Here is a 27,636-nt window from a genome sequence, read left to right on the forward strand (position 1 = left end):
CATTTGTTTTTGTACCAATTTTTTGATAGAGTGCTGCACACTTACTAATATAAACTTTTATAAACTTTAATACAATTTAGTACTCGCCAGAGAAGCCTGGCGTTTCCTCCAGCATAACTACTTCTCCTGTAATAAACCATGCATGTATTAGCTTTGCTACCTCATCTGACATCCAGTCCGTTGACCAGATAATCACGGTTCTGTCTCCTCCTAACTCGTCCGAGAAATAAAAGAAATAAAATAAACAATACAAACATCACACTCACACAAACATCACACAACAAACAAATCACTCTCGGCTGTTACCTTTCTTCGCACCTCGAGGAAGCACGTATCTTTTGAGCTCAGATACATGAGCCATTGGTACCTGCTTGTTGTTATTCGTGGTCAACATATAAATTCCGGAGAAACCACTCGCAAAATCTTATACGGACCGGTATATCGGAATCCACCGGATCCAGTTTTGCGTTTTTCCCCGCACTCGCGCTTGACAGAGTGTGTGCTCGCCTCAAGACTAGATCACCGACCGAAAACTCTACGTCTTGAAGTTTTCTATCATAATGTTTCTTCTGACGGTTTTGTGCTTCTTCAATATGTTTAATCACAAGATCGCGTAACGCATCAAGTCGCGCCATACGCTCGCTCCAATCCTCGATCGACGAGCGGATGATCGGCGTTCGCGTTTCTACCTCACGACGCAGGCTTTTAGCCTGCTGCGGTTCGCGGCCAAAATTCAAGAACGCCGGCGAGTCTTTTGTGCTCGCCTGTATCGTCGTATTCAGCGCCTGCCTGAATTCATGCAAATACTTATCCCAATTCCTGTAATCCTGATCGACGAACATCGCCACCATCAGCTTCAGCGTCTTATTCGCTCGCTCGGCGAAATTCGCCTGCTGATGGTACGGCGGACAAAGTACGTGCTTAATCTTGTACTCGTCTAGCGTCGTTCGAAACTCATTCCCACAGAAATTCTTACCATTATCTGTGACAATATACCCCGGTATCTCCCATCGATACAAAATAAGCTCTTCAAGAGCCTGCGCGAGAGCTTTCCCCGTAGCTGATACAAGAGGTTTAAACTCCACGTATTTCGTGAATAAGTCCTGAAACACGACTAAGTATCTAAACCTATTCTTACTCCTCGGAAGTTCAATCACGTCTGCCGCTATCACCAACCACGGTTGCTCAACTACCGCTTGCTCATGAGGCCCATCGGAAATTGTTGTTCTACTTTATACCGTTGGCATTTCTCGCACGATTGCACGAATTCCGTGATGTCATAATACATTCCAGGCCATGAATACTCCCTCGCGACTCTATCGTAGATCTTATCCCTTCCGAAATGTCCTGCCGAGGGCTCGCAGTGTGCGTCTCGCATCACTCTATGCTCGGTGGTCTATCGGTACCACCAAGCGCCAACACTGCTTGGCATTTCTCGCACGATTGCACGAATTCCGTGATGTCATAATACATTCCAGGCCATGAATACTCCCTCGCGACTCTATCGTAGATCTTATCCCTTCCGAAATGTCCTGCCGAGGGCTCGCAGTGTGCGTCTCGCATCACTCTATGCTCGGTGGTCTATCGGTACCACCAAGCGCCAACACTGCTCACGGTTTGTAACCGGATCAAGTAACCTATCAGACGAGAATCTATACAGCATTCCGTCCTCCACTCGCCAATTCCGAAATTTATCCGGTCTCGCAAGTACATCCTTCATGCGCTGCAAGTATTCAGGGTTCTTGATCGTCGCGAAAGCTGCTACTTCCTCGCCGTCCTCATACGCGCGCGATAATGCGTCCGGCGTATGATGCAGGCGACCTTTCCTGTACACGATTTCAAAATCGTACTGTTGGAGTTCTAGAACCAACCGACGCGTAGGTTCCTTCTTATTGCGTAGCCAAGTAAGTGCCGTATGATCCGTGACTACCACGAAATGCACTCCCTCGATGTAAGGGCGGAACTTTTTAATCCCCATTATCACAGCCACACATTCCAACTCCGACACAGTATAATTACGCTCGTGCACATTCAACATTCTACTCGCGTAGCATATAGGATGTTCAAACCCATCCTCGTCCTTCTGAATTAGACACGTACCTAACGCATACGACGATGCGTCGCAATGAATAAAGAAAGTCCTCGCAAAATCGGGTCTCGCCAAAACCGGCGCCTCCGTCAGCGCTTTCTTTAGCTTTTCGAAAGCTTCGGCTTGCTCCTGCCCCCAGTGCCAACGTTCGCTCTTGCGCGTAAGCTTCGTGAGCGGTACTTTCATCTCGCTCTCATACTCAATAAATCGCGCATACCATCCGCACATACCGAGAAAACGTCGCAACTGCTTCACGTTTCGGGGCTGCGGGAAGTCAATCACCGGCATAATCCGGTCCGGATCAGGTCGCAACCCTTGACTATCCAATCGGTATCCCAAGAACGTCACCTCGGAGCACCCGAATTCACACTTCATCACGTTTACTTCGAGTCCCGCATTTACCAGCTTCTGCAGAGCTCGCTCAAGCCAAGTCAAATGCTCATCAAAAGTTCCGGTTACTACGATTACGTCGTCTAAATATTTGAAAACATATGGCTCAAATTCCGGTCCGAAAAGCGTATCCATCAGCCGCATGAACGTCGCCGGAGCATTTACTAATCCGAAGATCATGTAATTACATTCGAATAACCGTAATCCCGGGACCGCGAATGCCGTCTATCTCTTGCTCTCCTCGCTTAGCAGTACTTGCAAGTACGCATTCTTCAAGTCGATTTTAGAAACATAATGCGCCCCACGCAGTCGATCGAGAACTGAGTCAATGCTCGGCATCGGATATGCATCTGTTTTCGTCGCCTTATTCACTGACCTTAAATCTATACACATTCGATTCGTGCCATCTTGTTTTCTGACTATAACCGGCGCGCTACTCCAATCGCTTGTCGATTTTCTGATTAGCCCCGATTCCAGCCATTTCCTTGTCTCGCTTCGCATGAACTCCATCACCTGTGGCGAATATCGCCTTAAGGGAGTTTTTACTGGTCGTGCGCCCTGCACGTCGATCTCATGCTTGATTAAATGCGTACGCGCAGGTGACTTCTCGGGTACCACCCGCCACACCAGACGTTCCACTAATTCGCGCTACGAAGATCGCAACTCGGAGAGCCCCGCGACCTCGGCTCTAACGCGAACACGCGCGAGCCCAAGCTCACTCGGGAACTCCACTCTTTCGCGCTTCAGCTCCGCGAACCAGTGCCAAGGGCCGCTCTCTATATGCCGTCTCCTATTTGCATGATCCGTGCCAATGCTGAACTCCTGAATGAAGTCCATCCCAATTATCATGTCGTATTGCACTGGCACATCCACGACTCGCGCTTCGATTATTCGTGACACTCCGTCGATCTCAACCCTGAGCCGAAGTTTTCCCACGATCCCGGTTTTCGCTCCCGAAAACCCGAACAACGCGAAGTCGCACGGCTCAATCTTGTCCGCAAAGTCGCCGCGTATACGCGGACCCACGATAGTCACCATCGCTCCTCAATCGTACAGCGCACTGTATGGCTTCCCTGCGATATGGACTACCAACAACTCGCGATTTTCCACCGCGTCCACTTTTGGTTCGCCCACGCAAACACGAACACAGAGGCGCGAGAAACCTACACCGGTTCTCGATGACTCGCCTCGCTTCTCGTTCCCTCGACTATCCGTCAAATCTTTGCGTGTCGACTCACATCCTGCGCCATCCGACGCTTCCAAACCCGATGCGATCGGTGTCGCCCTAACTGCTACCTCTCCGCTCAGCACCATAAACTCCCTGAACGAGGTGACGGATCGCGACGACGTCTCGTCTACACCGTCAAGGTCGTCAGTTTTAGAGTTTCCAGCCTGCTGAGGTGATCTCTCAGTCCGAGTTTGTTCCGGAATCGACCGCGCACGCGCCGCTTTCCCTTCTGGACTTCTTGAAGACCGCGCGGTCTCTGCAGTTTCCATCGAGTTCATGCCCGGCTGATCCACCCCGGGCGTTCTCGTCGATTTACCTCTCGACCCACGCCCGAGCATCGGACTCCCTTGACCATATGCTCGATTTCGCTCTGATTCGCGTGCATCCAGCATTTCCCCCGACTCCAACGCTCGCTTTCCTCGCTCGCGCTCGGTCCCTGCTTCACGCATTCTTGTCCATCGTTCGTTGAATTCGATCCAGTCGAACTCTTTCCTCGCACTCTGCTTCTTTCTATCTTTCGCGCCCTCGCGTTGCATAGAGACCTCTGTTTTCGCATTATTCGAGCCCAATCTAGCTTCATTTCGCTCCACCTGCTGTTGAAGCTCTGTGAACTTGCTATAAAACAGCCTCATGAACGCGACTTTTGCTCCGTTGGGTGCCCTATTACGCACAACTACGCGGAATCCGTCGGGTAACTGGGTCCCGCTTTTAAGTTTTCCAGAGCCTTGAGCCACACCTGACATTGCGGACATGTTTCCAACGTCTTATTTTCTTTACCGCAGCTTTGGCACGATAGCCCCGCTCTACTTCCTTATGAACACCGGTTCGCGTAATGTCCTAGCTGTTGGCATTTGTAGCAGCGCACTGGGTTCCTTCCCCGATTGCGACTCGCACTTCGGTCAGGAACCCCTGTGCCACTCGTGCCTCCAGCCCCCAACGGCTCCGAACTTGTTCGCGTCGACTTCAAGTTCTCTGGGCTTGGGCACTAGACCTTCCGATTTCCCAGCCCCCCCGCATTTGTGGCATACGCCCTGAAAGGCCACGCGCCCTGCAGCGTTCCTCGCAGCAGGGCTCGCATTTCCCCTGGGCGGGCCCCTCTGCGAATGAGCTCGCTGGGATAACACGACCACTACATCTCTCGGCAACTCTTTTGACGAATCCACATCCACTCTCAAGGTCGGTACCTCGCCCCCAGCTGCGCGCCATCACGCACCGGCGTGCTCGTACTTCCCGGGCCACGCGTTGCTACCTGCGATATGCCCTCGCGTTCGCCCCGGCTCTCGGCATTATTTACCCTAAATGCTGCCGAAGTCAACCACGCCGGCCAAAACGTTTTTAATGCGCGCTGCCACATCGATGGCTCCCGACCATGGAAACTCTCCGGTCGCCGCTCCGCGCGCGCTCGCACAATCTCTGTTTGCGTGTTCGCAGTACCCAGAACTGGCGCGAAGTCCGTCGGCACCGAACGATGCAAGCCCGCTCTTTGTTTCCTTCCGCGCACCTCCTCACGTGTAAAAGCACCATCTGTGGCGCGAACTCGCGTCTCCGATGGCAACGCACGTGTCTCCCGCATGACGTCACTCCGCTCTCGTCGAGCGCTTACCTCTGCGTTCACCTCCGCCTCTAAAGTTTCCAGCAGTGATCCGACCAGAGCCGATGATGCATCAACGATAGTCGGTATTTCACCTGATAGAAAATCGTCGGCTCTCACAGGCGGTGCCGGTTCATGACGCACGCTATATAAAAATGCGCGAAATACCCTGTCCTGCACGATCGCGGTCGTACCGTCCGTAACCAATCCGTTCGATGTCATCCATATCAGCAATTGCTGAATTTGCATTGCCTGAATCTGCTCCCATATTGAATTTATTACAGGCATTTTCATAACCCGCCTTCTAAACGCTTCTGGCCGCGGCCGCGATTCCGCAGCTCTCCGATGCTTGGGCGATCTCGTCACCGGCATCGTATTTCACGCGACCCCGCGCGGTAAACAAACAGGCACCAAAACAGACCCAAGCTTTCCTCGGCCTATTTCACCTTCACTAGGCCTAAGCGCGTTTGTCCTCTTTGTTTTCGAGAACAGCTCAACGTGCACAAGCCGGCATGCCCATGGTGCGGGTACGTAACACAAAGACCTTACTCAGCCTATAAACACGTCTAACCTTGAGCTCACGCTCAGCAACAATCCAAATAGCCGAGAATGATCGTTGCGATTCTCGCAACTTTCAAATTCACAAACACACAATTCAAACGTACAAATTTTGACTAGCCAAAACACCCGGCTCGAGCAATCGCAATCTGCGTAATAACAGCACACAAATTTACAGCGTAATCGCTTAATCACAACACCGTGATACTCGCCTCAGCCCGTTTCACTAGCTCCGGGCTTCCGCGTAACTCGAGCCAAATGCGTTGACGACACAATATTGACGAAAACTCAAAATGTCCCATGCAACTAAAATTTTCCCTTTTCCAACTTATTTCCACGGCTCTCGCTCGCTACTCCGCGAATTCGCCGAAAAGCGCTGATCGGCCGAGACACCGCACTATTCAAAACTTATCACAAAGGGCATTATCGCGATCACCTCTTTCCAACCAGAACAAAGCGATGCGAACAACGAAAACCCGCCGAGATTAAACAAGGGATGCCATGCAAGAGTGGTCAGCCTCCGTGCGCCTTGGGCTGGTCTCTGCTAATTTTTCTGGGTTCTTTCTCGGTAAAGAAAGCCGGCGCTGACTTTCACAGGCCGAAGTTCGCGCTGGTTGGGGAAGTTTGATACAAAAAATCGGATACTTTAATTCAATTATATTACATATGGCGATCTCATTTATTGACGCCTTTTCACAAATACGCTACAAGATTAACTTCGCCGCGACGAGCGCGCTCGCTCAGCCTTTCCGCGACCAGAGTTCGCAGGATCACGCGAGCGAGATCGCTCAGCGTGCGCGATAAAATCAAAATACGCTAATGTCCGTAATCGAGCGAGAGCTGGCGCGAGAGAGATAAACTGGCTTTGGACCCACCGGATGCCGACGGTCCGTCGACAGAGAGGCAACGCCGGCGAAAACGTAGACCCGCAGGGAATGGCGCCCTGGCGACGTTGGAAGCTACTGCAGGAAGGGCCGCAGCACGGCCTTTGCCCCGTGGACGGCGAATGGTCACTGCTTGTCCGGGCTCAGCTTTGAACACCAGGTTCTCCTGGCAAGTGGCAGTCGCACTCCTGGCAGTAGCTCCTCTCCTGCCGAATTCTTGTCTCCACCAATCTCTCCTTAGGCGGCCCTAATTACTCGAGAGCTCGCGCCTAACTGCCCTTCCTCTCTCTTATTTTCTAAGCCTCGCGCCGCCGCGCTCCCACTTCTCTCGCCGTCAAAAATCAGTCAAAATCGCTCTCTCTCTCTCGCTCTTCTCGTTCTCACTCGCACTCACGGCGACACCTCGCCGATCGTCGCGCTCCTCTCTCCAGATCCTGCAACGACACAAGTTTGTAGTCGCTATATAGCGTACACTTGGTCGCTGCGTTCACGCGAGGAGAGTGCCGCACACAGGTCTAACGAACATCGCTATAACCCTGTCACAATTTTAAAAAGATCTGCAATAAAAGAATTTATTCAACATTTTTCTACCAGCACTCTGTTATTCTTAAATTATACTTAATTATTACTCACCTGAAGTTAATTTTCCAGATTTATATGCTTCTACGTATACATTTTGAGGTTTGAACAATTTGGATTCTGCAATTGGTCCAAACTGGCCAGATTGTTCCTTCAAAACTAAAAAGCGACAAGTTTTCCTTCACCTGATATTAGGGGTTGTACAGTATAGCTGTATGTCGTTGATGATAACGATTGTACTAGACATTGAATCCGACTTTCGCCTTCCACCGCAAGTGTCCTTCCAGAGTGGACTTTCAATTGGAATCCACTTTGATTTGTATTATATGTAATATGAATTCCAGTTTCTGGAATAGCGTTCTTCACATTCGTAACAAATGTAAGAGGTTGTTTCTCTAGTTATGCACTACTGCTGAAAGTTTTTCGGGTAACGAATTTGTTAATTTTTCTTGATATAATTCTGTGAAAAATTTAAAATCTTGATAACTATTGTTTTAAAGCTTTGAACCTAAAATTTTCAAACTCTAGATACTTTTTTGCGTGTAATGCCCAACGACGCAAATCTTGATTATGCACAATAAAACCTGCGTCAACAGCAGATTTAAGATTTTGTAATGCATAATCACAAATTCAGGCAATTTTCTTTCTGTATGAACCACCTTGATTGATTGTGTGAGCCCAACGTCCAAGCTGACTGAAAGAAGATACCTTTTTGAATTTACTTTTCATACTTTCAAGACTCAAATTTTTTCTTTTCACACTTCGCCAATAATTCACTGTTCATTCTTTATAATCAAAAGATAAATCTTCTCTATCTTCTTTACTTTAATTTGTTAGAAATTCTACAAGAGGAGGAAAATGATCCATTATATCGTCGTCGATAATTTTTGCATCAGGATCCTTGTATTCCTCCTGGAAATCTAATGTTTCTTCTGAAATTATTTCAACATCGTGAACTTCGTCCATCGAATCTATTAAAATATTTTTTATCTTTTCCGCTAACTGATTTTCTTGATAAATAGTTGGGCTATTAATCGGTAATTCGAATGTCTGAAAGTATGCCAGCAATAAATTGATACATTTTGAATCTCATCGTAAATACTGCAATCGTATTAATTATTTTTGTGATAAGACTGTGTTAATCCATTAACGACTAAAATGCTCAATTCTTTTGTCGATTTTCAACGCGTTTTCTTCGGTAGTCATAGGCTTAAGAAATTTTTGCAAACACGTATTTGGATGGGAAATTTAATGCTCTTTCAGAATCTTTTTTCAACATTGCGATTGATTGCGTTATAAAAAAGTTATAGCCAATTAAACAATAAAAACCGAAAAATTTTGCGAAAAATCAAGTTTGCGATTTTTTTTAGCAACAAATATGATCAGAGTCATCAGCATCATAACTGAGTATAATTTCAACACACACACACGCGCGTGCACACACACACACACACACATGTATGTATGTATAAATACGTATATACAGGATGACCAATATTAATCATCCCCCTGAGATATCTCGATTAGTAAGCTTTTTCTCGAAAAAAGTTTCAGACAAAAGTTGTTTAACTTTGAGGGGGCCATGTTTTGCTAATATTTCATTTGATCTTTTACATGTTTTTCCATGGTTATTTTAAGGTCAATGTTGTTTTTTAAATAGAAACACCTATTTTAGATGGTAGTGTGACGGCGGGTCATATGATTTCAACTTTCAAATTTCAAGGGAATAATTTTTTCTTAGTATTAAGACAATCGGCAGAGTTGAAACCGTTTCCCATGAGCTGTGGGAACCGAGTCAAGTGTCGCATGGAAATTTCCCTTGACAATCTCCAAACGGCAATAAAATCTATAGTCCAAATTTATGTAAGCGTGCATTCTTTTTCTTATTATGCTCTTCCGCCCCTCGCATCCTCGCATTTACATACAAAGTGCATGCAGCCTCCGAACACATGGGCGCCGAGATGCCGATAAGAAGAGGGCCATAAAATCGCGCCTGCATCCTGTTCATATCATGACTAACGAATTTTTTCCTTTCCAACTAGAAATTAGGCATTAGAAATTATGAAATAATATTTTTTGAACTTGAATATATTAATTTCAACAATATATCAGAAATAATTTTGGTCTTTCAAAACCTTTTATCGAGTTTTCGCTCCGGAGCTTAGTTTAAGCAGAAAATAGAAAAAATAAAAAAATATACGTTAATTTTAACGGATAAAATGTTATCTAGTAAACTTTTATTATAAGAAATTAATCTACACAGCGTAGCGTGCGAGATATAAGCATCACTCTATTTTTATAAAATTTTATTATTACATAATTATTAGTAACTATATTTTGCGGTGAATTTAATTATAATGTTAGTTGTTAATATTAAGTAGTGTATAAGCTATGTATGGTCGATTATATTTATTCCGACTTCAATTAATTAATAATTACAAAATTTTAAACTAATCTTGGCTGCGAATGATACTCAAAGAGCCATCTCACGAGCTAAGGTCTGTACCCTTGCGTCCGCGCCCCCGATTTTCTCCACGCCCCCGCTCCAATCAGGGCCCGAAAATCCAGCGAGGAAAATCAGAAGAAACAAACGGACCAATGAACACATCATTGCCTGCTCCACTCCTCCCGAAACCGAGAGGCTAAGAGAGTGACTTACCACCCAACCACCCACCATATATAAAAAAGGCTGCACAAGACCCAAAGGGCAGTTGTGTGTGAAAGAGAGAGAGTTTGAATACTAGTGCTGAAGGAAGCACAGGAATCAGCACCAAGAAGCCAAGAAGTGAATCAAGTAGTCAAGCAAACAGGAAGTGAATCAAAAAAGAAGCCAAGCAGCCAAGAAGCCCAAGAAGCGGGTCAAATAAAATCGACTCATACAGAATTAGGACCCACAAGTTAAAAGGTGTCAAGTTTCAATAAAAAAGAATAAGCAAATAAAACTTTTAATTTTTTTCGTAACTTATCTATCTCTCCTTTATCTTAGAAATTATCTAAATTATCTTAAAAATCTATTTCGTCGTTCGAAAATTCTTCCCTTTTTCGTATTTGAAGACTACTTTTTTTAGGCTCCACGTAAAAATTGTAATAGGGAAACCGGGTTCTACTATCGATAGGACCCAGGATACTTCGCGTTCTTGAATTACAACTATTGATTGGAATCCAAGGACAGAAGTATAGGTTTAGTGGCACTGTCCCCCTCGGTTTTATTAATTTTCGATTAGTGATCCTGCTAGTTTATGCGAGAAATCGCAGATTAGCAACAACAGAACCCTGAGACTGCGCCAAGCCTCAGGTGCACCTGAGACGTGTCGTTGCCACGACATCACAGTAGATTTGGATTCGACGAAAAATTTTACGTTCAGGTAATATAATACGTAATGTAATATAATAATTAATATAATATAATAGAAGTCCATGAGACCCCTACCCCATCCCCAAGGTCATTTCTTGGTCAATCTTTTTTTCAACGAGAATACCTATTCTTGATCAAATATTCGCATTCTACGTTTATTTCTACGTTTAGACAAGATCATGTTTGTGGGATCTGAATGACCCCCACCTCATTCCCAAGGTAATTTTGAGGTCAACCTAAGCAAATATTCAGGAGTTTCAGTAAAGGGTGCTTGTTTACCGTGATTGTTCGCCGTGCCTCTCACTTTTTATACACGAACTTCCTTTTCAAAGTACAAGCCATTTACTTTGAGGTACAGATTCAAACGGAATAGCTCTGCAAGCTTGGCAGATGCGAACCATCATATCCTCCCTCGTTGTTGGCCGTTCTGCATAAACAACGTTCTTGCAATTTCGCCACAAATAAAAATCTGGCAATATGAGATCCAGTGACCTTGGAGACCAATTGACTGGACCTCCTCGTCCGATCCCTTGTTTTCCGTACGTCACGTTCAAAAAAATTACGAACAATTCTTGCGAAATGAGCTGGCGCGGTCCTACTGGAACCACAATCTTCTTCTTGTTTCTAGATCAACATCTTCTAACATTTCTGGTAACCTATCGATTGTCAACTCTAAATATCTGTTTGCATTAACGTTTTCATCGAAGAAATAAGGTCCGATCAAGTAACCGTTTACTATACCACACCATAATATGAGACTCCACCGATGTTGCCTATCGACAGATCTGTATCAATGGGGATTTGTATTTGACCAATAATGACAATTATGTCTGTTAAGTTTACTATCACTGCAGAACTTCACCTCATCAGAAAAAAGTACAAATTTGAAAAAATTAGGAGTTTCTTGTATCATTCTTAAAGCCCACTGACAGAAGTTGATACACATAGCAATATAATTTTGTCTTAAGTCTTGGACAAAGGTAATGCGATAAGCATGATATCGAAGTCTATTAAGAATAGACAAAGCTGTTGTTCTAGGTATACCGATTTCCCTTTCTATTTGTCTACTACTGATGTAAGGATCGAAATGAACAGCCGCTAAAACAGTTAATATGCGAGCATCCATTCTATCAAATTCAAGGTGTCTGCGTCGGCGAACAAAATGTTCATTTCGAGCTTGTCGAATCAATTTCCGTAAAATTGTATAATCAGAATGTTTTCTATTCGGAAAACGTCGCGCATAAAGTCTTGTCGCTGCTCTGTAACGATTACGACATTCTCCAAGAACTAGAATCATTGCAAAAATTTGGCCATATTCAAAATTTTACCTAGAAAATTTATAGAAAAAGAGATAAAAGGGTTTTATATAAATTTCTGCAGTCTATTACAGATGGGAATTTTTGATCAAGTATCTTTTATTTTTAACAAATATGAAAAATTCTACATTGGAGACCACGGTATGACAAAAAAACACTTTAAAACACTATATCAAAATTTACTACGATTAATTTTCAAGTATGTTCCAACACCCTGAAGAATACCATTCTTGCTAGAATTACTATGTTACTATAGCGTAAGTTCTACCTTCTTTCAAATGGATTCATTTTGTAAGTAAATTTGTAAATTAATTCAATTTCAAATGCCTAGAATTTGTAAGGTATTCATCGGAGGATCCACAAGTCTTAAAAACCAAACATTACGACCAAAAGTTGTTGAATTAATTTTGAAGATTTGTCCTTAGATTTATTTTGAAACAAGGATTGCGGGCATATAGCGGTTTTCAAAGTAGGATTTTCCACTCTAAGTCGACCTCAAAATGATCTTGGGAATGAGATAGGAGTCACTTAAACCTCACAGACATAACCTTGTCTAATCGTAGAAATGAACGTAGAATGCGAATATTTGATCAAGAATAGGAATTACCGTTGAAACAAAAGGTTGACCAGAAAATGACCGTAGGGGTGAGGTGGGGGTCTCATGGACCCCCACACACATATTACATTACCTAAACGTAAAATTTCCCGCTAAATCTAAATGTGCCATCAAAAATAGATGTTCTGATTTAAAAAACAACATTGACCTTGAATTAACCTAGGAAAAACATGTTCAAGGTCAAATGCAATATCACCAAAACATGGCCTCCTCAAAGTTAAACAACTTTAGTCTGAAACTTTTTTCGAGAAAAACCTTACTAATCGAGTATCTTAGTGGGGCGATTAAAATTGGCCACTCTGTATATACTCAGTCATATATATATATATATATGTGTGTGTGTGTGTGTGTGTGTGTGTGTGTGTGTGTGTGTGTGTGTGTGTGTGTGTGTGCGTGTGTGCGTGTGTGCGTGTGTGCATGTGTGCGTGTGTGTGAAATCTCATTATCTTACTTCAGAATTCATTATTTAGCGCTGGGTATATATAATTAATAATCATACGCTAGACAACGTTGTTGGTTATTTATTTTGTACGCTGTTATTAATGATCATGTATTAATGTTCTAATCAGTATTTTATTCCTTTTTTACAATAAAATTTTGAGAAAGTGTCATGTGGTGCATCATCATTAAAAAGGACGCCGCACTTTCCGCCCCGTGACCGCGTGAATAAACTAAACCGACAAATAATGAATTCGAAACACCTTGTACCACCAAAATCGTCTCACTCACGCCCGAGGAATCGATGCTGCAAGTCGACGACGTGATCCGACGACAGACAACCTACGGCAAGAGAAAGAATTAAGGAGTGCACGCACACCACTTATATCCAACACAGTCGCAAACAACGAACGAAAATATTTTGCGACTGTGAGAATGTCACGCATCGATAAGCGGAAAATCGACTAATTTCCCGTCCTGCGACCGACCACACGCACTCACAGATCCAGAAAACTTGTAGAAAATCGGGAAATGAAGGGATAAATTGTGGAACGACTGAGCATATACACACACACACACACACAGACACACGCGCGCGCGGAAAACAGGCCGGCACTAGTGGGAAATCAGGCACACACACCGTCTTTAAGACCCCAGGATCCCTCAGCCGCCACAACTGCTGCAATGAACGACGATGTCGGGAAGCCGTCAATCAGCTGTCGCCGGCTACTCGGTGCTCTGAGCGCCACACTGCAGAGCTGCCAGTATTCCAGGGATGGAGAAGAAGTACTTGAGGATAGAGAGCGACCCATTGACCGTTGGAGTGGCTTAGAGAAGAATTCACAGCGTGTGACCAATCATTTTCCCACTCTATACAGTCGCACAGCGATTAAACCAACCTATGCACCGATTTTCGTCTCTTCTCCCCGACGATCGTCATAAAGTAGGAACAGCGATAAGGCGCCCTTACAACCTAGTCGAGAAGACGAGTCACTCCAGGCCTTGTGGCGGAAGTACTTTGCGTCCACGGCTTAAACCCCCCGAAATTCCCCTCCACAAAAGTTATCAAATCTGTTAAGGAACATGAAAAATTTTTTTCTATTTGACTTACACTGATCGACAACAGCATCATCGAAGAAGAATAATATTTAATCAGTACAATATTTAAACAAAATTTACACAGTAATTTTGTAAGTCTTAAATAATTCATGAATATATCATTATAATATAAAATGACACATCCTACCTTCTCCTTCGGTATCGGTTGGTCGTTTCAGAGATGTGCGGATCATTTGTACATGTATATCCATCTGTGAATATAAAAATTAATTACAACATTTCTCTTTTAATTATCTTTGAAATAATATCATTTAAATAAATTTAATAACAAAAAAGTTATAATACATGAAGAATTTAGCCCAGGTCGTTGCTCCCCTCTCACTCTTTATGTACAACACTCTCATAGACAAATTATTATTAACCCATTAAAGCCCACGCTAAGACTGGTTGAGATAGCGACAAACAAACTGTGCTATCTTTTGCATAAGTGAAAAATAAAATATACGTATTTTTTTTTATGTTATTTTCAATTGTTTATAACAAATTATTTAAACAAATTACAAAAAAATTCATAATTATCAAAATCTAAATGCGGGAATCGATTCTGGAGGTGAAATCAAGACGAAAACCTATATAACACTTTTTTGTCAGAATTCAATTTGTTAGTGTAACGTAGGAATAAACAATTGCATGTTGGGGAGAAAAAGTGACCATGTCAAGTCCCAAGCAAAATCTATCTGGAATAGCAAAAAATAAACTGTGCTATCCTTTGCATAAGTGAAAAATAAAATATATATATTTTTTCTTATGTCATTTGCAATTGTTTATAACAAATTATTTAAACAAATTACAAAAAAATTCATAATTTTCAAAATCTGAATGCGGAAATCGATTCGGGGGATAAAATTGAGATGAAAACCTGTATAACACTTTTTTGTCAGAGTTCAATTTGATATCTTTATGTAGAAATAAACTATTGACAAATAAGTGTTTTCATTCTCACACATGGTATCTGGAATCATATCAGTATTTTTTACTGATAAATTTTGAGATCTTATACTGTAATTGGATAAGTTTATTTCATTTCGTAAATCCTTCCGTGTTAGAGATCACGTTTGAGTGGCGGGCTAACGGTTGAAAACATTTATACATTGGATCTATTCTTTGAAATAATAATTTCGGAAAACTTTTAGTTTTTATTTTGTTCTAAATTGGTAACGTTACTGATAATGCCGAGACGGAGAATTAGCGATCTACCAAATTTAGTTGAAGATTCTGATAGTGATGAAGGTCAACATATTGATATAGCATTCATTCCTAATGAATATGAAAGTTCAGATGGAGATTCGGACGGTGATCCAAATGAAGATACATTATCAAATGAATTACCATCAGGTTCTTACGAACATGTTAAAAGTACATACACAAGTACTCAGAAATTGTTGGAACCGAATCATAAGTACAGTTGGAAAAATGATGCTTTGAATGATATTTCTCCGCATGTCGAGAGCAACTTCAATATTTCACCTATTTCATCATTGCAATCCAAAAATGCTTTTGAGTTGTTTGAGGTTTTCTTTTCGAAATCAATGAAAAACCATATCATTGAAGCCACTTCTGAAAATCATTTTGATTTATGTATGGATGATCTAGAAAAATTTATTACAATCATAATGATTACTATCTTCAATTCTAGAAAAAGTATTCGTGATTACTGGTCAAAAAAGCGAATACTTCAGTGTCCAGTAATTGCGGAACTTATGTCTAGAAATAATTTCGTTGCCATAAAAAAGAACATACGATTCTATAAACTTCAAGAAACTGATCAAAATGATAAAGTCTGGAAGGTTAGAACTCTGTATGATATGTTTCGTGAGAATTGTATGCAATTTGGTTTCTTTGACTATAATTTATCAATAGATGAGATAATGGTAAAATACTTTGGTAGGTTTGGTATCAAGCAATGTATAAGGAATAAACCCATTAGATTTGGAATAAAAGAATGGGCAGTCTGTTCTTCTGATGGGTATATATATGATCTTGATATTTACACTGGTAAATCAGGAATCGATGAACGAAATCCTTTAGTTGCCGTTGGTTTAGGGTCTAGAGTGGTGATAAAGTTACTTTCGAATTTATTAGAAAAAACACAGAGAGAAGAACTGAAAAAGTATCATATTTATTTTGACAACTTTTTCACAAACCCAGATCTTATGATTCATTTGAAAAAAAATGGTTTATCGGCGACAGGAACTGTTCGGCATAATCGTGTGAAAGTGAAAGTCGAAATGCCAAAAAAAGCTAAAAGAGGATACACTATTTCAATGCATGAAGTGAATTCAAAATTGAATTATATTACAGTTATGGACTCAAAGCCAGTATCGATTCTCTCTTCGAAATATGGAAATGAACCAAAAGTTGAAATGCAGAGATGGCAGGAATCATCGAAAAAATCTATTCTTTTTCCTCATTGTTTCTCTATGTATAATGAACACATGGGTGGCGTCGATCTACATGATCAACACTGTAATGCTTTGATGCCTACAATTCGAAGTAAGAAATGGACATGGTGCCTTTGTATTACGGCTCATCCAAGCATCCTTAGCAAACGCTACAGTGATTTACAATAAGTTACATCCAGACGAAAGAAAAGGTTCCAAAGATATTGTTCAAGAAGTTTGTGAATATTATATTGACAAGTTATCTTCCAAACGTCCCCCCAAACGACAGAAACAGAGTGAAACTTCATCCCAAGAACACGTGATGAAACATGGGAGTCTTAGGAAATGTGGAATTTCAACATGTCGGACAAGAACGGAATGGTATTGTGAGAAATGTTCTATGCCTGTTTGCAAAAGTCATAAAAAAGGACATGGCAATGAACAATAATTCAATCCCACCGATTATATTTACAATAATTCATGCCAATATTGATGGATAAATACAATAATTAGCTTCATTTTATACGATTTTTTGAAACACTCTCAGGAGGCCGAATGTTTCTTCCTTCATTACAATAACTAATTGGCCTCTGACAGAAAAGTGTTATATAGGTTTTCGTCTAAACTTTACCCCCAGAATCGATTTCCGCATTCAGATTTTGAAAATTATAAATTTTTTTATAATTTGTTTAAATAGTTTGTTATAAACAATTGCAAATGACATAAGAAAAAATATATATATTTTATTTTTCACTTATGCAAAGGATAGCACAGTTTATTTTTTGCTATTCCAGATAGATTTTGCTTGGGACTTGACATGGTCACTTTTTCTCCCCAACATGCAATTGTTTATTCCTACGTTACACTAACAAATTGAATTCTGACAAAAAAGTGTTATATAGGTTTTCGTCTTGATTTCACCTCCAGAATCGATTCCCGCATTTAGATTTTGATAATTATGAATTTTTTTGTAATTTGTTTAAATAATTTGTTATAAACAATTGAAAATAACATAAAAAAAAATACGTATATTTTATTTTTCACTTATGCAAAAGATAGCACAGTTTGTTTGTCGCTATCTCAACCAGTCTTAGCGTGGGCTTTAATGGGTTAAATAATAAATAACTCCATATTAATACTGGTAATTGTTTTATTGACAACTATTTAAATAGCCTCTACATTAAGATTTTTTAAATGATTTCACAACTAAAACATGAAACAATAAATTATTAATATTATTATTATTATTATTATTATTATTATTATTAATATTATTAATATTATTATTATTATTATTATTATTATTATTATTATTATTATTATTATTATTATTATTATTTTTTTTTTTTTTTTTTTTTTTTTTTTTTTTACAAGGAGTTGCGGAATCCTTTTTGCGGATTCCCCTTAGTCTTGATCTAAGGAGGTATGTGGGACTCCCCAAAAAAAAAAAAGACAGGCCTACCCACTAAACCGCCATCTCCTTGTTGTCCTTCCCCCAGCCAGGGACTATGTTGATATTACTTCTGACTGGGGGTTCTGTCTGTGTTCCTTCGTTCGTATCGTTTTACCGTGCGTCGTTACGTCGCGTCAATCCGTCTGCTCAGTCGTCCTTCAGACAGTCGTCCGCGTTCTTACGTCTTAGTATGGTTTCCGTATAGGTAGCGACTAAACGCCACCATTCAGGTTTATGCAGCATCACCTCTACAATGTTATCGGGGGTGATGTTGCCAACTGTTGTCTCTAGTTCTCGTCTGAGTCTTGTCCAGCGGTCGCACCCGAAAAACGTGTGTTCCGCGTCGTCTCGTTCGTGTCCACAATACTTGCAGTCGGGTGTTCGTACTCGGTTCATATTGTGGAGGTACCGTCGAAAGTACCCGTGGCCCGTCAAGAGCTGGGTGACGTGAAAATTCACATCTCCAAAATTCCTTCCAAGCCACGGTCTCACGTCCCGTATCAGTCGTCTCGTCCATTTGCTACCTCGTTCTTCTGTCCATCGGTCTTGCCACATGTCGATCGTCCTTTCGCGTTCAACGATTGCCGCGTTCTTTCGTCCTATGTCTGCGCTGCTCCCATAGATCCTTTTGCGTTCCGAGGCAAGAAGATCCACGGGTATTACGCTCGCCACCACCAGGACAGCCTGCGCAGAGACTGTTCGGTAGGAGCAAGCGATTCGCAGAGCGCCCTGTCTCTGTACCATCGTCATTGTCTTACAGTACTTCTTTGTCTTCAAGGAATCTGCCCATATTTCCGCGCCGTATAAGAGGATCGAGTGAGCTGTCGCCATTAGCAGTCGCCGCTTTCCTGGTCTCGGTCCCGTCGTGTTTGCCATCAGGCGGCTCAAGGATGTTATCCTCTCTGCCGCTTTTCGGGCTGTCTTCTGTATGTGAGGCCAGAAGGTCATCTTCGTATCAAGGGTTACCCCAAGGTACTTGACTTCCCCTTTGGTCTCCGTTTCGTATGTGCCCACTCTCATGGGTAGTATCGTCTGTATGCGTCTTCTCGTGAGAAGCATAAGTTCCGTCTTTTCTGTTGCGAGTTGCAGTCCGTGTTCTGTCATCCATCGTCCAACTCGTCTCATGGTCTGGTTCAACGTCAGCTGCGCCAGCTCGGGAGATCTCTCCGTGATCACCGCCGCCACGTCATCAGCGTAGGCGACGAGGGTCACTCCGAGTGGCATCCCAAGCCGAAGCAGACTATCGTATAGACCATTCCAAAAGTCGGGTCCCAGTATCGACCCCTGAGCCACCCCAGCGGTGACCTGTCTCGTTACCTGTCCTTCGATCGTCTCGTACGTTATTCGTCTGTTTCTCAGATAATCCTCCACAACCCGAACCAGGTACGGTGGAATCCGAAAGTTGCTTTTCAGCGCCTCCAAGATATCCACCCACCTGGCCGAGTTAAAAGCATTTCTGATGTCGAGCGTCGCTAGCAGCACAATGGGTCGCGCCGCATGGCAGTGTCTGTCTAGTTCCAGGAAAGAATCAATCACCTTTTGGATCGCTCCAATCGTCGACCGACCCCTCCTGAAGCCGAATTGCAAATCTGAGAGACCCCCTCCGGCCTGTATCGCGTCCGTCAGTCTCGGTCTGAGTAATTGTTCAAAGAGTTTACCAGTAGTGTCAAGTAAACTCAACGGCCGGTAGGCCGAAGGAGTGCCAGGGTCGCCCCTACCTTTTGGAATAAGAACGAGCCTCGCCTCCTTCCACCGATCGCTGAACGTTCCTGTCGTCAAGCACGTATTGTACAGGTCAAGAAGTATCTCCGGCCGTAGACGAGCCACGAGCCGGAGGATCTCGGATGGTACTCCGTCCGGTCCCGGTGCCTTACCCGTCTTCACCGCATTCGTTGCTCTGATGAGCTCCTCAGCGGTAAAAGCGGGGGGCATTTGTGCGTCCACGTCATCCATCACGTTTGTCCTAATCGAGTGCGTCGGAAACAATCCGTCAACAATCCGTCCTGCTGTTTCGGCATCTTTAAGTGCCGGTGAGACTCGGGCCCCTAGTTTCCCGGTCACAATCTTGTAGCCGGTTCCCCAAGGATCCTCGTTCACCTCCTCGCAGAGCTTCCTCCAGCATCGCGTCTTGCTGTCCCGTATTGCTTTCGTCAGCGTCTTCCGTGCTGTTTTGTATATGGCCTGAAGGTTTTCCCTTTCGGGTCCACCTCCAGCCCTCGTCGCACGTCGCCGATTTGCCAGGCATATCTTGCGTAGCTCGGCTATTTCGTCCGTCCACCAGTATTGTGGTCGTCTTTTTTGTATCTGTCGTCGTTTCGTCATTGTGCTGGTGCACAAGTTGTTTATTAATTTCGCCGTCTCGTCTGTCAGTCTTTCCGTTCTTCGCCGGCCCGTTAGCTCAGGAGGAATCTTCGACCCCGGGGCTGATGCCGCCGTCAACTCCTCCGAAAATTTTTGTCGGTCAAGTTTGTTAAGGTTCCACCGCGGGGGTTGGTGGATTCTCGTTTGTCTCGTTTCTGTCCGTCCCGCCACTTCGAAGACGATGTATTGATGGTCGCTGGCTGTATAGTCCTCGACCACCCGCCACCCCCTCAGCCGTGACAGGATTCTGTCCGACGTCATCGTCACGTCAGGGATGGAGTCTCCAATCCCTGGTCGTCTGTACGTCGGCGTGTGTCCCGTATTTACTACTGTTAGGTCCAACCTTGCGGCCATTTCCAGCAGCAGTCGTCCACGTCGGTTCGTTTCGTTCATTCCCCACTCGATCGCCCTCGCATTAAGATCCCCCGCAACGATGACATCTCCGGGCAGGTCCCTGATCCCGTCCTCTAACAGCGTCGCCTTCCTTTCGAACTCCGCCGCGGTGCAGTTGGGTGTCAAGTAGACGCTGACATAAGTGACAGCGCCGACTGTAGCCCAGACGTAGTCGTCCCCGACTCCGCGGTTGGAGACTCGAAATTGAGCGGTGCCCCTTACCCAGATAGCAGTGGTCTCTGTCCTGTTTGTAATGTATGTCTGGGACATCCTTTTCCTGTATGGTTCACACAGGATCAGAATATCCGCGTCATGTTCGTCGGCTATCTGCGGTAGGAGCATGTCTGCAGTCCTACTTCTATTCAAGTTTCCTTGTACTACTCTGTCCGTCTTCCGGCACGCCTCCTGCACTCCTCCAGCGCGGCCCGGAACACGGCACACCTGCCGTTTCCGGCGAGGTGGGCGACGTCCCCATGCCCGGCCTCGGAGCACAGTGGGCAGACCGGTTCTCCTTTGCATTCCGTCGCGTAATGTCCGGATGCGCCGCATTTGCGGCAGCATTTTGTCCTGTCCTTGCCCGTACATTCGGCCTTCACGTGGCCGAAGCCCAGGCACCTGTAACATTTCGTCACCGTCAGTCTTTTTCGGACGCGGCAGTGCACCCAGCCAATTCCGATCCGACCGCGCCGCAGCAGCGCCTCGGCTTCTCGCGATTCCATTTCGCAGACCGCCATATACTGCTCAGCGCGGTTAGGACCGAAAATGTGGACCCGAAAGTCTGTGTCTCGCCCAGACTCTCGTCTGAGCGCGTCCGTCACGTCTTCCGGAGTCGCAACGCAGTCCAGATCCATGATCTCCAATTGTACCTTGGAAGTCATAGCCCTGACACTGCCCGCTTCCCCGATGGCCTCCTGGATCTGTCGCTCAAATACGTCGCGTCCGTCTGGTTTGTCTGCGTCTACCTGCAGCTTCAATAGGCACAGACCGTTCTTAGTCTTCCTCAGGGTCGTCACCTGTACGTGACTCTCCTTCGGATCGATCGTTGTCCGGATTTTTCGGACGATATCGTAGTACGACGCATGTGTCCCCGGTTTAACGAGGACAGCGAGTCCCCTTTTCTGGTGGGCCGGTCTGTCCTTGTCAGGTCGATTCCTTGCGTCCGTTTTCTTTTTTGTTTTTTTCCGTGTAACGGTCTGCCAGTCTTTGGTCGAAACTGTCGTCGGTGGCCTCTTTTGTGAGGGCTCCGGCGTGGTTCCGGTCAGCGAACGTTTCCGTTTCGTCTGTGGCGTCTCTGCGTTGTTGTTCGTCGTCGTGCTTGTCTTGTTGCTGTCTCGTCGGTGTCCTTCCGGAGCTGTGTCCATCCGCTTGTGCAGCGCAATGTCCACAGTCTCGAGAATTGTCTTGATTCCAGTCTTCACTGTCATATTCATGTTTTTTTGTATGTTTGCTGCTTCGGCCATTTTTGTCGCCGTCTCTTGTATTAGCCTTAGCAGTTCAGTCATGTCTCGTGTTTTGTTTATCGTGGGTGTTCGTCCTGACGTCTGTTCTTGGTTGTCTGTGGCGGAGGCGTAACTCACCCCGCTGCCGCCACTTGATACACTGTCTGTCCTCTGTCGTTCTGGTATGTTCAGTGTATTTTTGTTCGTATCGTTTCGTTTTGTCCTCTTCTTCGCCATGCACAAGGTGCGGCCCTCAAAATCCTTGCCGCTGCCCGTGGCCACCGGGGCTTTCACCCGATCGGAACCCGGGGTGGATTCTCCCTGAGAAGGGATTACCACTTGAGGTAAATCAATGTTTTCTTTGTGCATTTATTATTATTATTATTATTATTATTATTATTATTTTTTTTTTTTTTTTTTTTTTTTTTTTTTTTTTTTTTTATGGTGGTAAAAAAACAGGATAAATCCTCATGGACCATAACGGTTGGAGTGTGACGGCAGTTCACCGAAGCTACCCACCTACACTCTCCCACCCGCCGTGTGACGTGACTCGCTGATCCTCTCAGACCGGGCTGTTTCAAGCGATCTATCAATCGAACGCAAGGAGCCTCCGGGTCGTCGAAGACCAGCTGACCGCCCAAATCCCGCTTCTCTTCAACCGGAGGGTAAACCATCCGGGGAAGAGTAGTAAAGTCCACCTACACCATTCTCCAGCGGGGAACCGCGTAAGCATTACTTCCCGCTGGAGAACCGCGTCAAGTCCTCTCGTTGTCCACGGGTCCTGTATCGTTTCGTTACGTCCGTTTATTCACATTCATCCATTTGTTCATACCATTTACTCCCGCATTCTTCTCGTCTAACACTCGACTTCCAGGCAACCGTCCGCCTTTTTCCCTCGTAGGATAGTCTCAACGTACGTTGCCGTTACCGTCCAGTAGTCTTTGTCTTGTAGCATCTTTGCCACAATGTTGTTGGGCGTGATGTTTCCAAGCGTCGTCTCCAGTCTTTGCCTTTCGTCGTTCCAGTGTGAGCATTTGAAAAATGTATGCTCTGCGTCATCACATTTGTATCCACAGTATTTACAGTCGGCGCTGTTAACTTTGTTTCTGTCAAACAGATATTTCCTGAAGTACCCGTGGCCGGTAAGAAACTGGGTCAGGTAAAAATTCACTTCCCCAAATTGCCTCTCCGTCCACGGTCTCAGGTCGTCAATGAGTCGTCTAGTCCATGCTCCGTTCGTGCTCATCCTCCATTGTTTGTTCCAGTCCGTCATCGTCCTAGTTCTTTCGTCCTGGGCAGCTTCCGTTCTGGTCATGTCGCTGTTTCGTTCGTACACGCGTTTCCGCTCTCTGGCGAGCATGTTTATCGGGATAACCCCCGCCACCACCAGGACAGCCTCAGCCGAGACTGTCCTGTAGGCGCAGGCTATCCTCAGTGCTCCCTGTCTTTGTACGTTTGTCAGTCGTTTGCAGTATTTCTTGACCCCCAACGCGTCGGCCCACACCTCCGCCCCGTAGAGCATGATCGAGTGGGTCGTTGTCATCAGTAGTCGTCTCTTCCATTGTCTCGGTCCAAATGTATTTGCCATAAGACGACTGAGAGCGGAAGTCCTCTCTGCCGCCTTCCTCGCTGTCTGTTGTATGTGCGGCCAGAAGGTCATCTTCGTATCTAGGGTCACCCCCAGATACTCGACCGCCCCACTGGTCCGCAGCGATACCTCTCCGACTGTCATGGGAATCAGGGTATTAATCCTGCTTCCCGTCAGAAGGATGAGTTCTGTCTTGGCCAGGGCAAGGCTAAGTCCGCGTTCAGTCATCCATCTATTGATTCGTAACATCGCGCGGTTCAGAAGCATTTGCGCCAGCTCCGGGGTACGGGCTATTATCACCACAGCCACATCATCGGCGTAGGCAACCAGCTCCACCCCCGGTGGCATCGGTAGTCTTAGTAGTGCGTCGTACAGTATGTTCCAGAAGTCGGGTCCAAGGATTGAGCCTTGGGCGACTCCTGCTGTGATTCGTCTGGTCACTGTTCTGTCGGTCGTCTCGTATCGAATCCATCTGTCGTGTAGGTACTCCCTCATCACCCGCATCAGGTATTCGGGAACCCTGAAAGTTTGTAGGGCCTCCAGAATATCCCCCCACCGAGCGGAGTTGAAGGCATTCCTGACATCAAGAGTCGCGAGAAGTACTATTGGCCTCGCTCCGTAGCACACGAGCCTCGTCCGCCGAAAGGCGTCGGTCACTTGTCGAATCGCCCCTATAGTTGAGCAGCCCCGTCTGAATCCGTACTGGTTTCCTGCAAGTCCTCCGTTTGCAGTTACCGCGTTCGTCAGTCTTGGTTTCAATAACGCTTCGTAAAGTTTACCCGCTGTGTCTAGAAGACTCAGGGGTCTATAGGAAGACGGACTATTCGGCTCTCCTTTTCCTTTATGCAGGAGAACCAGTCTAGCAGTCTTCCATCGTCTGGGAAAGATGCCCGCACGTAAGACCGCGTTATACTTATCCAGGAGGAGTCCTGGACGTACGCTCACGATCTGCTGGAGGATCTCTCCCGGTATACCGTCTGGTCCGGGTGTCTTACCAGGCTTGATCGTGGACACAGCCTTAATAAGCTCTGCCCCGACAAACTCTGGCACTGTCGTCTCTTGTTCGTTCGTCATTTCTTCCGTCTCTGGTTGGTTTGGGAAAAGTCCATCTACTATTGCTTTCATGGTGTCTTTGTCTTTTGGTTCAGAAGGGCCAAGGGCCCCCAATTTCTTGGTCACAATCTTGTAGCCAAGTCCCCAGGGGTCCCGCTCCACTTCTTCACACAACTGTCTAGCGCATCGGTTTTTACTGTCCTTTATTTTAGTGGTCAGTCTCTTACGTGCCATCTTGTACGCTGTCGATAGTTCGTCCGCGTCTGGTCTGCTCTTTTTCCGTGCGCGGTTCATCCTCCGGCGGCAGGCAATGCATTCCCCACGGAGGAGGCCAATCTCGTCCGTCCACCAGTACATTGCTCGTTTGTGTGTTCGGCCCTTGCGTCGAGTCATCGTGGCGTCGCACAGTTCCGTTATCAGTTCCGTTGTCTTGTCCGTTATCCATTCGGCACGCTCCCGCAGACCAAGCTCTGCCGGGACAGACTCGGCGGGTAACGGTGCCTCCCTTAGCAGTTTGTCAAACAGCTCTCTATCTTGTCGTCGTAAGTTCCAATACGTTGAAGTCCTGTCTCTAGTTTGTCCGTTTCGTATGTTCGTCGATTGATTTGTCACCTCAAAGACGATGTGCTGATGATCGCTGGCTGTATAGTCCTCGGTCACCCGCCATCCTCTTATCCGCGACGAGATCCTGTCTGACGTCATCGTCACATCGGGTATTGAGTATCCGAAGCCCGGTCGTCTATAGGTCGTTGTCGTCCCTTGGTTGACCACTACCAGATCAAGCCTTGCGGCCATTTCCAGAAGCAGTCTTCCTCGTTTGTCCGTCGTTGTCATACCCCACTCGACCGCTCTCGCGTTCATGTCTCCCGCGACGACAAAGTCACCCGGGAGACCTGTGAGGGCGTCTTCCAGCTTACCGACTTTTTCCTCGTACACTGCCATCGTGCAGTTTGGGGTCAAATATACGCTAACGTAGGTGACGGAATCTACCCTCACCCACGCGTAATCTTCCCCCCTGCCAGACGCTTGTATTCTCCTAGCCGGTTTGCCTTTGACCCATATGGCCGACGTACCGAGGGTATTCGAGAACCAGCCGTCCTGTTCTCGTAAGTCCCACAGTTGCTCGCTCAGTATCAGTATGTCTACGTTTCGTTCCTTCGCTGTCTGTGATATAAGCAGCTGGGCTGCCTCGCACCTACGCAGGTTTCCTTGTAAGATTCCTGTCATTGTCGTGTCTGCTTCCGGCACTCCTCCAGCGCTGCCCGGTAGGCCGCGCACGCTCCCGTTCCCGGGACGTGCGCCCTCTCCGTTGCACGCGCCTCGGAACATAGGAAGCACGTCGGCTGTTTGGTGGGGCAGGCTCTCCCGACATGGCCGGTCCCCCCGCACCTCCAACAGCACTGTCCTCTGTCAGGTCCTGTGCAGTCCGTTCGTCTATGTCCGTATCCGAGGCACCGGTAGCACCTCGGGACCGTCAATCTTTCTCTCAGCCGACAGTTGACCCAGCCGATCTTAATTCTGCCCTTCTTGAGCAGTTTGTGGGCCGTGTCTCTGTCTGCTTCGAACACTGCCATACAAACGTCGTGTTTATTCGGTCCGAAAATGTGGATCTTAAAGTCCGCATCTTGTCCTGTTTCTCGTTTCAATGCGTTCTGTACATCATTCGTGTCTGTAACACAGTCGAGGTCTAGTATCTCTAGTGTCTGTCCGTGTGTCATGTCTCGTACATTACCCTCATTTCCAAGAGTAACCTGGAGTTTCTCCTGGAACTTCCGTCTTGCGTCTGCGTTACAGCGAAAGCGCATGAGGAGTCCTCCGTCCTTAGTCTTCCGATATCCCGAGATATTCACTTTAGAGCCCTCGGGATTAATCTCCGTCTTTAGTCTGCGCAGGGTATCCGCGTACGTTCGTCCGTCGTTTGGCCGTACCAGTATAACGTTGGTCCCCCCCTTCCGGCGGGAACCACCCGCACTGGGCCGGTTCTTGTCCAGCTCGGGCCGTTTGTTCCCGTGGATAGGCGTCGCCGCTGCGGATGTCGAAGCTAGTGGCCTCTCCCTCCGCGCGCCCAGCGCCACCACAGGGGTAGTCTGTTGCGTCTTCTGTTTGAGGGAAGTCGTCTCCGTCGTTTGGTCATTAGTCTTCTGTTTAGACTTCCTCTTTTTTCTGTTCGCGGAGTTCACCGTGGTCCAGCCTGACTCGTCTGCAACCCTTTGATAGGCCACGGCTTGCTCAGGGCTGGCCCCCGTGTCCTCCCTCTTTCTTTTCTGTCTTTCTGTCCTCCTGTCGTTTACGGACTCCAGGAGGGGATTTAGGCGGTCGCATTCACTCCATGCAATCTCCACCGCCTCCTTTATTACAGCCATACTAGTCGTTATGTCCGTACTAATATTTCTCTGTATCTTAGTCCGTGCCTCCATCTTTTCGAGCGCGGCATCAATGCGCCTGAGCTGCGTGCGAAACAGCTGGAGGTTTTCTGTCATATGTCCGTTGTCATTGTCCACGTCTTTCATGTCGGCGTCAGTGTTGGAGGTCTGCTTTTCGGAGCCCTCGTTTTTCCGCGCAGGTGGCACTTGTATGCGCCGCAGCGGTACCGTCACGTCTCGTGTATCACTAGTTCTTGTCGGTGTTCGTCCTGTCGTCGGTTCTTGGCCCTCAGCGGCAGAGACGTAGCTCACCCCGCTGCCGCCGCTTGACCCACTGTCCGTCCTCTGTCGTCTCGGTATGTTCAGTAGTTTCTTGTCGTTTTTTCCTGTCTTTCCCCCCATTCCCGTGCACAAAGTGCGGCCCTCAAAATCCGTGCCGCTG

General features: G+C 45.8%; 2 protein-coding genes across 5 annotated transcripts in view; both read right to left on the reverse strand.

The window, feature by feature from the left end:
* LOC131672620 (double-stranded RNA-specific editase Adar-like) overlaps positions 1-27,636 on the reverse strand; it is a 623,043-nt gene that overhangs the window by 544,142 nt on the left and 51,265 nt on the right. For 3 of the 4 annotated variants that reach the window (XM_058949974.1, XM_058949993.1, XM_058950003.1), the window contains exon 2: positions 14,291-14,354. The exons of the other annotated variant lie outside the window; for it this stretch is intronic. In XM_058949974.1, coding sequence (XP_058805957.1) covers positions 14,291-14,354 — 64 coding nt within the window. The remainder of the gene's footprint in view (positions 1-14,290; positions 14,355-27,636) is intronic. 4 annotated transcript variants of the gene reach the window in all.
* Positions 25,020-26,302, reverse strand: LOC131672635 (uncharacterized). Its single transcript, XM_058950011.1, has 2 exons — positions 25,444-26,302; positions 25,020-25,360 (listed from the first exon to the last, which is right to left on the reverse strand). The coding sequence occupies exons 1-2, from the start codon at positions 26,158-26,160 to the stop codon at positions 25,349-25,351; spliced, it is 729 nt and encodes a 242-aa protein (XP_058805994.1). The 5' UTR covers positions 26,161-26,302; the 3' UTR covers positions 25,020-25,348.

The sequence above is a fragment of the Phymastichus coffea genome, unplaced genomic scaffold (assembly GCF_024137745.1).
Source record: "Phymastichus coffea isolate CEN01 unplaced genomic scaffold, Cenicafe_Pcof_1.1 PCOF00012, whole genome shotgun sequence".
NCBI classification, from domain to species: Eukaryota; Metazoa; Arthropoda; class Insecta; order Hymenoptera; family Eulophidae; genus Phymastichus; species Phymastichus coffea.

What these genes read in the sequence shown, in the direction of transcription:
- LOC131672635 (XM_058950011.1), bottom strand. Translation starts at nt 26,160, where the DNA reads ATGTTCCGAGGCGCGTGCAACGGAGAGGGCGCACGTCCCGGGAACGGG.